The sequence below is a fragment of the Xenopus laevis genome, chromosome 5L (assembly GCF_017654675.1).
Source record: "Xenopus laevis strain J_2021 chromosome 5L, Xenopus_laevis_v10.1, whole genome shotgun sequence".
Lineage (NCBI taxonomy): Eukaryota > Metazoa > Chordata > Amphibia > Anura > Pipidae > Xenopus > Xenopus laevis.
Window position 1 is genome coordinate 69,598,772 of NC_054379.1, and position 12,350 is coordinate 69,611,121.

The following is a 12,350-nucleotide window of genomic DNA, read 5'->3' on the forward strand; positions in this document are numbered from 1 at the left end:
GGGCTTTCAACACTCAGACCTAATTATCATCCTATAGATTCTTCATGTGATTCTTTTCACATTTTCCCTTCCACTAAAGTTTCACATAATTTTGCCACATGCAGATATGTAATTTTAGATCATTTTCCTCAATATATAAATGAACAAGTATAATTTTGGCTCCTTTGACTACTTGGTTCTACTTGCTTTCAACACTCAGACCTAATTATCATCCTATTGATTCTTCACGTGATTCTCTTCACTGTTCCCCTTCACGTGAACTAAGAATTCTAAAATTTCCCATAATTTTGCCACATGCAAATATGTCATTTTAGATAATTTTCCTCAATAGAACAAGTATACTTTTTGGCTCCTTTGTCTACTTGAGTTCTCATTATCTAGTCTTAGGACTTGGGTAAAAAAACAGATCACATTTTTATGTCGATATATTGAAAATTCAAAAGGTTTCTGAAATTTCAAGCACCACTGTGGATATTCTGTCTAATGTAAATTCTTCAAAGAGTGACAGAATTGTAAAGAGAATTGTGACAGAATTGAGAATCAAATCTTGAATTCATTTCTCCCTTTGTTTTCATACATAAATGTGTTACACGGTATAACATATGCAACATCCACACACCCCACCATGAACTTTGTGGCCGGTGCCCTTGAGGATACTTTTGGGGTTATGTAAAAGGTGCTCAGTTTGTCCTTGTGCAGTTACCTATAGCAGCTTATTGGTTGCTATTGGTTACTGCTCCTGTGCAAATGTGCCGTTCCAGAGCAGAGCACAAAATTTTACGCAGCTTTTGCAATGTTGGAGATTTCATTATACAGTAAGATACAGTTCCGCTATACAGTTCAGCTGGGCACCCACCATAATACATTAAAGCTAGGTTACTAGTGGGGGAAGAAGACAAACTAAACCCTATAAATAAATATGGATAGAAATGCCATATTTTATATACTGAGCTTATTGCACCAGCGGAAAGTTTCAACTTCTCAATAACAACAATAATCCAGAACTTCAAACCTGTCACAGGGAATCACCATCTTGGAAAGATGGGCTCGGAGCAGCTGTTGAGAAGCTTAGTTTAGGGGTTGTCACAAATTATCAAGCAGAATATGAGGTTAGCCTGTAATATAAGTTGATGCTACAAGGCTGATTATTGAATTTTCATGCTAGTTGCACTGGTTTATGAGCTGCCATGTAGTAATTATCTGTATTAATTACTAATCAGCCTTATATTGTGACTTTTATATTCTATGCGTACTGTATATTTTGAGTCGTTCCCTAAGCTTAGTACAGCAGCACAGAGCATGTGCAGTGATTCAGCAGAAAAGAAGACGGAGAGCTACTTGTTAATTTTGGAGGCATATATTTTCCCGGCTAAAAGGCTGTGGTTGCCTTGGGCTGGTATAGAAGCCCAAAACATAATTTACAGCATTTCTAGCCTACTTCTTTAGTTACACTTTAGTTTTCCTTTAAGGCCCAGGTGTAGAGGTAATATGTTTTTCATTATGCCCCAGAGGGGAAAACAGTACTTAAACAAAGTGGTAGATTTAGCTTACTTTTATATAGATATAGCCAAACACATCAATAAGCATCACTATACATACCCATATACAACATAAACAAAATGCATACGTTGTGTATGCGTAACCATAACATTTCATAACACAGTCCTGAAGTAATGTCATGGAACAAAACAAAGAATATGTTGTGCCCATTAAATCGCTCTTTAGATAACGCATGGTTGTTAGCTTACTTTTCTCCATCTTTATTTCACTAATAAGCGATTTTGTCTACCACAGCATGCCCATCCTATCTGGCCAATATGACTACTATATAAATGGTTTGTGGCTACTGTTGCTATCGTTGGTCAACGTATTTGTATTTAACCTGGGCTAACAGTAATTGTTGCAAAGAGCTTATACTTTTTATTGAAGCTACCTAGATAATCTCCTCCTAATGTCCAAAGACTGAAAGTAAAGTCCAGTTAATAAATCATAAAATCCTGAACCAATCACTTTTGTTTTAGTTTAATACTGGGGCTGTAGTTTTGCGCTTTAAGGTTTATTATCAAGGCATGGAATACAGAACCTCTTATCCATATGTACTGTATAAATGCAAAGCGTTACCAGTTGAAGGTATGGTTACATTTAGGAAATTAACTAGAATTATTTTAGCTTAAACCACATTTCCTTTGACTCACTCAGGCACAAAGTTAATTTGTATAGGACACAATGGAGTATAGGTGGTAGGGTAGAATTAAAGTTAAAGTGAAACATTTTTTAATCTAGGTTTATGACATAAATGTAATCAATATAATCTTGGGAGCTCTGGTAAATGTATTTTTCTCAATGAGTTTTCATAGTACAACTACAGCAGGAACAGCAATATAACTGTCTAAGACACCATTAGGTATGCTGTCACCCTTATTTTTAAATACTGTAAAATTCCTCATTAAAGAGAAGTAAATAGGACATTTTCCCTTTAAATGTAAAAATGCAGATATACAGGGAAGAATTCTCTGCACACAATGCCCTCTAATTCACCATCTGTTTTAGAGACTATAAATTATTGATAGGCCAAACTACTTAATGGATATATTTCCCCTGACATACACTAACTAAAAAACAGATTATAATTTGGAGTCTGAGATTTTATACATTGTAATAACTCCGTCTGTATTTTGCACAGGGATCTGCCAAACTGGAAAAAGCTGAAATCCTCCAGATGACAGTGGATCATTTAAAAATGCTGCAGGCAACCGGAGGCAAAGGTAGGCCTTTACTGTCTATATCCTTTTATTGTAAAAGTGCATGGAAATCTAAGCAAACATCCCTTTGACAATTGGTGGTAGGCGGTTTAGGATAAAAGGGTTGGAAATCAATGCTAATGTCAGGATTGTACTCGTGGGAAAGAACTAGAGGGACAAAAGAAGCACTTGACCCTGGGCTTGTGTTTGCTTTCATAACACTGTGGGAGTAGAAGATTCATTCACCCACAGTCCAGCCACAGATTTGTTTGGAGTTTTGCAAAGACAGCGAGAAACTGCACAGAGAGACAAAACAAATACAAAAACAGTGGAAATAATAAACAGGAGGGACAGAGGCCCACAATTGTACAATGTCGAAACCAGACGCAATGGCTGTTTTAATGACAGGAAGTGCAGACAGGGTTGGGGAGGGCCAGTTTATTTACCAGACTACTTTTTGTGGGTCTTGATATAAGAAAAAGGGTAAGATTCTTGAAACTTGTACGTGTGCAGTGGTCATAAAGGAAACGGAGAGAGTGATTGTTCCTGTGCAAAGCACAGCACTTTGGCCTCCTGCTTTCTACTTTCATTGAGTAAGGCTTTCTTAAAGGGATACTGTCATGGGAAAACATGTTTTTTTCAAAACTCATCAGTTAATAGTGCTGCTACAGCAGAATTCTGCACTGGAATCAATTTTTAAAAAGAGCAAACATATTTTTTTATATTCATTTTTGAAATCTGACATGGGGCAAGACATATTGTCAGTTTCCCAGCTGCCCCTGGTCATGTGACTTGTGCTCTGATAAACTTCATGCCCCATGTCAGATTTCAAAATTTAATATAAAAAATCTGTTTGCTCTTTTGAGAAATGGATTTCAGTGCAGAATTCTGCTGGAGTAGCACTATTAACTGATGTGTTTTGAAAAAAACATGTTTTCCGATGACAGGATCCCTTTAACTCTAGCAGCTGCCATTTGACACAGTCATTTTAATACTGAAGCCCCTAATCACTAATGACCTGGTTAGGCATTACTAAAAAAAAAAAAAACAAAATGATTTCTATATTAAGCTCCTCAGAGCAATGCTGTATATCTTTTATGTAAATTGTTATCAATACTATAAAACTTTGTGGCATATTTCATATTGTTCAGGTCAAAAACTTGTAAACAGTATTAACTATATACATATCATGGCCGAGTGACTGTGTATGTAAGTCATACTGTATATATTTTTCTCATTAAATTTTTTTTCATGAAGAAACGCCAGAGAAAGATGTTCTTTGTTTGCTGTTAAGTGACACAGCATGTCATACAAGCCTGCATTATACCACTGAACAGATCATACGTTAAAATGCCTCAAACTGTCAGGACACAGAAATCAAGGCAGTAGTGTTAATGTCAGTATAGTACAGAGAAAGCCAGGCCCTTTCATCTGCTCCTTGCGTGTGTTTGTGTGTGAGGCTGGGAGGGACATATTGCATCAGTACAACCATGGGAAAACTTCCCCAGGAATGTTGTTACCCCACAATACAGGATGAGAGGCACCATTATGGTTTTTTTGTCAAGAGTTTAAAGACCTGATGTTCTTAATTTTTTTTCTCTGCTACGTTATTTGGTTTCAAGCAATGCAATGGATTGTATTACCAAAGACTTTTACACATTGAATTACCACAACACCACTCCGCTGCATAACTGCAGTCTCCTTCCAGCACAGAAGACTTTCCAGTTGTTAGTAAATCCCCAAAGCCTCAAGAATTTGTACCTTATGCATCATTTTTGTTTTAAAGGAGAACGAACCCACCCTAAAGAGAAAAGTCCCCATTCACTACCATCCACTGCCCCCTCCCTCTCTGCTACTTCCCTGAATAGTAATTTACTTGAAGAAGTGTCCGTGGCAGAAAAGCTAACCTATCCATGCAGAATAGCACAGCGCAGCTCATGGGCGCCATATTCACACTCTGCATCTCTGCATGGATAGGTCAGCATTACAGCCAGGGATACCTTTTCAAGTAAAAGACTATGCTGGGAGGTAGCAAGGAGGGGGCCAGGGGAGGGTAGTGGATTGATTTTCTTTCTTTAGGGGGTTTTTGAATAGAATTTTTTGAAATTTCCCAGTTACATTTATCCATGTATAGTTCACCTTCAAGTTATTTTTTAGTATGTTATAGAATGGCTAATTTTAAGTCTTCATTATTTATTATTTATAGTTTTTGAATTATATGCCCCTTCTTCTGAATTGTATGCCTCTTCTTCTTCCACATTTCAAATGGGGGTCACTGACCCCCTCTAAAAACAAATGCTCTGTAAGACTGCACATTTATTGTTATTGCTACTTTTTATTATTCATCTTTTTATTCTCTCCTATTCTCCTATTCATATTCCATAGTCTCTTATTCAAATCAATGCATGGTTCCTAGGGTAATTTGGACCCCAGCAACCCTACAACCCCATTCCTGAAACTGCAAACCGAAGAGCTGCGAATTAAAAAGCTAAATAACTCAAAAAATACAGAACATAAAAGCCAATTGCAAATTGCTTCAGAATATCACTCTCTACATCATACTGTACTAAAAGTTAACTCAAAGGTGAACAATCCCTTTAATATATATGAATTAATACAATCTACTTTTCCATTTGCCTTGATAAAGCGTAAGCGAAACGTACGTCGGCGAGCCTTCAAACCCTTTTTTTTAAAAAAAAAAGCTCATTATTGAAATCTTACCTTTTTAAACTTTAATTGAATCTCGGATCCAGAGAAATTTAATGGAATTGTAGCGCTATTAGCGCAGCATTCATTCCTTTTATTCTCTTTTATCTCTAAGGCACTGAGGATTTGTTGGTTTTATAGCAAAGTTAGCTCTCCTTACAAGACAGTTAAACGTAGTAACGAGACCACAGTCCTCAGTGTTCTGCCTTCCTCCCACGTGTGGTGTCCCAGGGCTTAGAACAATGCAGCTAGTTTCTTCGGGACAACTCCACCTCTATACTATTTTCTAATTTCTAACTTTTATTCATGAATTGCTGACGCTTTATTTTTAATTGTATAACTACAGCACTAGCACCTTATTTAATTCCTATAAGAACCATGAACTTTTAGATTATTCATCAATTGTGTGTGGATACATTTTGTTGAAGGTCACAGCACCTAATTTATAGCACTTAAGCACTTTAATCATAATTATTTGTATTAACACAATCGATTGAAATACCATTAATTGTATGTTGGTGCTAAATTGATTGAGAACTAAGCATATGTTTATAATAGCACTAAGCACTTATATAATTAGATCTCAATTAATTTTAGTAAGGTAGTGTGGGGTTTTACTGCTTTCTCTTGTTTTTAGTACAATCTACTTTCTGCCATTTGGTAGAGTGTGCTGTAAAAAAATCTTTGCCAAAATGCTTGCAAAATAGCATTGCTGCAAAAGCTTCAGACAATAAACCAACGTTTTTTTCACCCCTCTCTTTATAAACTATGGAATCACTTGGTAATATACGATAACTAAACTGGTAGTGGCGTTTCTCCCATAGCCAACAACTGTGGTTGTGCATGAGGAGAAAGATATTTTTGTTGAATTTGACTTTTATCGAACAAGCTGATTTAAGATACATGTCATAAATTCTAATTTTATTATGTACCATTGTGGAAGGCTGCTTACAAAACTAAAAAAAAGAGCAAGGTGTGTTTATAAGTCATTACAAGCTCTTTTTCTGAACCCTGTAAAATATATATAAGAATACCGAATAACTCCCTCATAGCTGGCAGAGTAGTCATACCTGAAGGGTTAATTATGATCCGAGTCTGCTTCCCCATATTGACCCTGTCTTAAAGGGAGTGATCTGTTTTTTTTAATTAGACAAAGGTTGCATATGGGCTTCGACGCCAACACCTTAGTTTGGGATGTGCATCCCATCTTATTGTACAGGACCAATTTTTATATGGTTTATTTTTAAGAATGCTGTTTTTCACAAAATTTTATCTGAGTAGGGTTTATGTCCTGATGCATCATTCTGTATGTGTTAAGGTCCATATTCTCTTGTATTCTGAGAACACACCGATGCACTCCAATTGACCCCATGGTCCTGAATTTTCAGGTGAGTCTGGTAACCTTAGAGCAGGGTCCCCAAACTTTTTCACCCGTGAGCATCATTCACATGTAAAAAGAGTTGGTGAGCAACAAAAGCATGGAAGATTTTCCTGGGTAGTGCCAAATAAGGGCTGTTTTTGGCTATTGTAGCCCTTATGTGGACTGGCACCCTACAGGAAGCTCTGTTTGGCAGTACATCTGGTTTTATACAACCAAAACTTGCCTCCAAGCCTGGAATTCAAAAATAAGAACCTGCTTTGAGACCACTGTGAGCAATATCAAAGGAGTTGGAGAGCAACATGTTGCTCCAGAGCTACTGGTTCGGTATTACTGCTGCTTAGAGTCTATCATCATATTCAAAATTACTTCAATAAATTGTGCTGAACATAAATATTGACAAACAGGGGAGCTTTGCCATGTCTGGACCCTGCAGGATTATCAGTGTATACCTGTTTTCCTCCAGTGTGACTGCTCTGTTAGCAGGAGTTCATTATTCTGGGGCATTATTGTGCACTGGTAGTCTAATTATCTCCCTCGTAAAGGATCGATCATTAATTTGCTTGAAAATACAGTAGATTTGGATGTCTGTTCATTGATGAGTTTAACTGAGATTTTTGTGTACAGGTATGGGATCTGTAATCCAGAAACCCGTTATTCAGTAAGCTCGAATTATGGAAAGGCCATCTCCTATAGACTCCATTTTATCCAAATAATTAACATTTTTAAAAATGATTTCCTTTTTCTCTGTAATAATTAAACAGTACCTTGTGTTTGATCTAAAATAAGATATGATTAATCTTAATATGAAGCAAAACCAGCCTATTGGGTTTATATAATATGTACATGATTTTCTAGTAGACTTAAGGTATGAAGATCCAAATTATAGAAAGATTTATTATCTGAAAAACTCCAGGTACAGAGCATGTTCACAGTGAGAGAAATGTCTTGTTTACTTACTTTAGTTACTATGACAGTCTGTGTGTTTAGGCGTCAGTTCTACTAGGGTGGTTTAAAGTGTTTTTTTTTGGGTTACCATTTGTATTGTTTGTCCCAGACGTAGGACACATTAAATCATCAAAATTCTGAGCCAAACTTTTAAAATGGCATTGTTTTGTATTGTCCCAAGTGCAGTGTATGTATGCAGTGTATTCAAATGCTTGTTATTGTGCATTACATTGAAGGTGTTGGGTGTTGTACAAGTACAAATGTACTAATGACAGTACTGGCTGTAATTCCTACCCCCTTCAGTTTCTAGTGTTGAGATTTTCAAGGTAAAATAAAGTGTTTGGTGTATTTGCATGTGATAAGAACATCAGCTGTCACAGGACTTATTTATTAAATTATATATATTTTTTGTTTTCTTTATATAGGTTATTTTGATGCACACGCTCTGGCAATGGATTTTATGAGCATTGGATTTCGGGAATGTTTAACAGAGGTTGCAAGGTACCTTGGTTCTGTTGAAGGCCTGGATTCATCAGATCCCCTGAGAGTACGGCTTGTCTCCCACCTTAGCTCTTGTGCCTCTCAAAGGGAAGCAGTAGCCATGACATCAACTGTAGCACCCCACCAGCATTCCCTGCACCCTCATCACTGGGCTGCAGCATTTCATCATCTTCCTGCTGCCTTGCTCCAGCACAATGGACTCTCTTCCTCAGACAACATGACCTGCAGACTTTCCACAGCTACAGAATTGCCCTCACAACATGGATCTGCACTCCTCACAGCAACATTTGCCCATGCTGATGCTGCTCTCCGAGTACCCTCTGCAAGCAGTATACCCCCTGGTGTTCCTCCTCTGTCTACCTCCTTGCTTTCTCTCTCTGCCACAGTCCATGCTGCAGCCGCCGCTGCTGCCCAAAGTTTTCCTCTTTCCTTTGCTGGAGCATTTCCAGTCCTTCCTCCAGGAGCAGCCGCAGCAATGGCAGCATCAGCTGCAACAGCCATTGCTTCACCTTTGTCTTCAACTTCAAATCCACGACAGGCTGGTGGAAGTGCAAGCAGCAAGCCCTACCGGCCCTGGGGCACTGAAGTAGGGGCTTTCTAATTTCCTTGTTTAAAAAATTGCTGTAGCAAAACTGTATTGTCACGTATGAAGTTCAAAAGGCCCATGGAGCAAAAGAACAGTGTCACTGTCTTTTTTTGAAGTTGGAGACTGGATTTTATGAAACCTTTATAAAGCAAACTCTCATTCAAACTGATGTTTATATTGTTAAGCCTCACTTGCACATTAGATGTCCACTAACTAACCTCAGCTGACAGCAGTTGCTAGTTCATATCCAGCTTGTGACTATGTGCACAGTATGTCATCCTTATAATTATGTCACACAAAGATGGGTATAAGAATCATATCATTTGTGATTAAACTTAGTCTGTCACAAGAATATATGTCCGCAAAGACTCCCAAATGTTATTTAGATTACATATGCCTTAGTATATACAAAGCATGTATACAACTATGGTGTTAGCAGCTTAAATAAGTAATTAACCTTCCAAGCATCAAGAGCCAACAATGAAAAAATGTACATCAAATTTTCAGTACAGAAAGTATGTAATCTTAATATTCATCCATCTGTGGATAAGTATGCCTTTCAGCATTTGCAAGACAGTCTACACGTGGAGTTTTAGTTCACAATAATACTTTAGTCCCTTATTTCAGTATTTAAATATATAAGAGGAATTTGTACAGCATAAAATATAAATTTAAATACCACCTTTTCATATGTTATTATGCCCAACATTAAGGGGCACATTTACTTAGCTCGAGTGAAGGAATAGAATAAAAAATACTTCGAATTTCGAATGTTTTTTTTGTCTACTTCGACCATCGAATTGGCTACTTCGACCTTCGACTACAACTTCAAATCGAATGATTCAAACTAAAAATCGTTTGACTATTCGACCATTCGATAGTACTGTCTCTTTAAAAAAACTTCGACCACCTACTTCGCCACCTAAAACCTACCGAGCATCAATGTTAGCCTATGGGGAAGGTCCCCAAAGGCTTTCTAGCCAATTTCTGATCGAAGGAAAATCGTTCGATCGATGGATTAAAATCCTTTGAATCGTTCTTTTCTAAGGATTTAATCGTTCGATTGAACGAATAGCGCTAAATCCTTACTTAACTTTCTATTCAGGTCCTCTCCTATAAATATTCCATAGTATATTGCATAGTCTCTTATGAAAATCATTGCATGTTGCTAGAGTAATTTGGACCCTAGCAACCAGATTGCTAAAATTGCAAACTGGAGAGCTGCTGAATAAAAAGTGAAATAACTCAAAGAACACAAATAATAAAAAATGAAAACCAATTGCAAATCGTCTCATAATATCCCTCTCTCTACCTCATACTAAGGGGCCCTTTTACTTAGAAGAAAATATTAGAAAAAAACTTCGAATTTCGAATGTTTTTTTTCTGGCTACTTCGACCATCGAATGGACTACTTTGACCTTCGACTACGACTTAGAATCAAACGATTCGAACTAAAAATAGTTAGACTATTCAACTATTCGACCATTCGATAGTCGAAGTACTGTCTCTTGAAGACAGTACTATATAGTAGATATATATGTTTGCTACAATTGTTATAATTAACTTGCGGGTGCACCGTTACTTTGTTTCAATTTTGGTACTCTGATAACTATTGTATAGTCTCTTATGAAAATCATTGCATGTTGCTAGAGTAATTTGGACCCTAGCAACCAGATTGCTAAAATTGCAAACTGGAGAGCTGCTGAATAAAAAGTGAAATAACTCAAAGAACACAAATAATAAAAAATGAAAACCAATTGCAAATCGTCTCATAATATCCCTCTCTCTACCTCATACTAAGGGGCCCTTTTACTTAGAAGAAAATATTAGAAAAAAACTTCGAATTTCGAATGTTTTTTTTCTGGCTACTTCGACCATCGAATGGACTACTTTGACCTTCGACTACGACTTAGAATCAAACGATTCGAACTAAAAATAGTTCGACTATTCAACTATTCGACCATTCGATAGTCGAAGTACTGTCTCTTGAAGAAAAAACTTCGACCCCCTAGTTTGCCACCTAAAAGCTACCAAAGTCAATGTTAGCCTATGGGGAAGGTCCCCATAAGCTTAGCTATCTTTTTTTTGGTCGAACAAAAATCGTTCAATCGATTGATTAAAATCCTTCGAAACGAACAATTCGAAGGATTTAATCGTTCGATCGAACGAATATCGCTAAATCCTTCGACTTCGATATTCAAAGTCGCAGGATTTAACTTCGACAGTCGAATATCAAGGGTTAAATTTGCCCCAAAAAGTTAACTCAAAAATGAACAACTCCTTTAAATTAAATAAAGAACCTCTACTTCAAATGGATATGTCATTTTAATTATATTGTCCCCTATCTGAACAGAGACATACTTAATTATTTTACCATATTGATGCTGGAAATACTGGAAATACTTATAGTAATGTAACTTTATACCCAGCCAGCTGCAAAGGTGCCTTTCGGAAGTCAAAAAAGAGTAGTTAGCCTTCAGAGCTTCCTTTATTGGTAACAGAAATGAAATGTATCAGTTGTACTGATAACTGTGCACCTACAGTTTTGCCACTGCCGTTCAGCGGAAATACCCAATAGACCCTAAGATATGATTGCTAGTGTTCACCCCAAGTCTTGGTGCTCAGATGTACGTATTATTCATACCTGTAATTGCTTTTTGTTGTTGGTCCCTATTCACTTCAGATACCTTCGCTTCATATATACATATTCTGAACTAAAAACATCATTACTGCTAGATGGTCTCCAAGTGGGGTGATCAAAGCAAAAACAGCTTCTCTGAGTATGTGAGGGTATTTTACCTACTCCCACAATACGCTGTTTTTCAGATAAGGAGAAGGCCATATATACATTAATATTAAAACACAGCACATGTCATAATGCACTTCATTTCGCTGTGTGGAGAAAGCAATAAACTTTACAAGAATGTTACACATATGCAAGCTATTCTTCTAAAATATTTGTTTTATAAATACTGTATACTAGTCGTTAGTTGTTATGTTTGTGTCATTATTTTGTAACCTTTTTCTATGCAAAAAAAAAAGAAAGAACTTTACATATCACTAATTAAATGAAGTCTCTTTGAGTATCTAAATTGTGACAAACAAACTACAGTTCATTCTCTGGGTAAAGATCAGAAAGTGTGTATGTGTAAAAGTGAGAGATACAAATAGGAAAAGCACAGAGTGGAGGCTGAATATTGTTTTCAAGTAAATAAAACAATTTATTAATATGAATTTAACTTGCATTTATTTCCCATAAACAGGAAATAGGAATTCAGAAATTAACAAGTGAATTCATTTTCTCGATATTTTCTTTTGTACATAAGGTGGAATTACCTCACTACTTGCATTAGCACTTACATTTGTCACAACTAGAAAGCCTGGGGCTGGTTCATTAATGGTTGAACTCGGGAAACCAGGGAACGAATTGATACTTTTTAAATTCAAGGCTTGTGTCGATATGGCAGAATATTTTGATGAAACATTTGCT

The 12,350-nt window shown here is 36.7% G+C and overlaps 1 protein-coding gene across 1 annotated transcript in view; it reads left to right on the forward strand.

Annotated features, from left to right (window-relative positions):
* Window positions 1-9,552, forward strand: part of hey2.L (hes related family bHLH transcription factor with YRPW motif 2 L homeolog) — a 29,104-nt gene extending 19,552 nt beyond the window's left edge. Inside the window, exons 4-5 of the mRNA XM_018263187.2 lie at window positions 2,684-2,765; window positions 8,199-9,552. Coding sequence (XP_018118676.1) covers window positions 2,684-2,765; window positions 8,199-8,875 — 759 coding nt within the window. The 3' untranslated portion in view covers window positions 8,876-9,552. The remainder of the gene's footprint in view (window positions 1-2,683; window positions 2,766-8,198) is intronic.
* The last annotated feature ends 2,798 nt before the right edge of the window (window positions 9,553-12,350 follow it).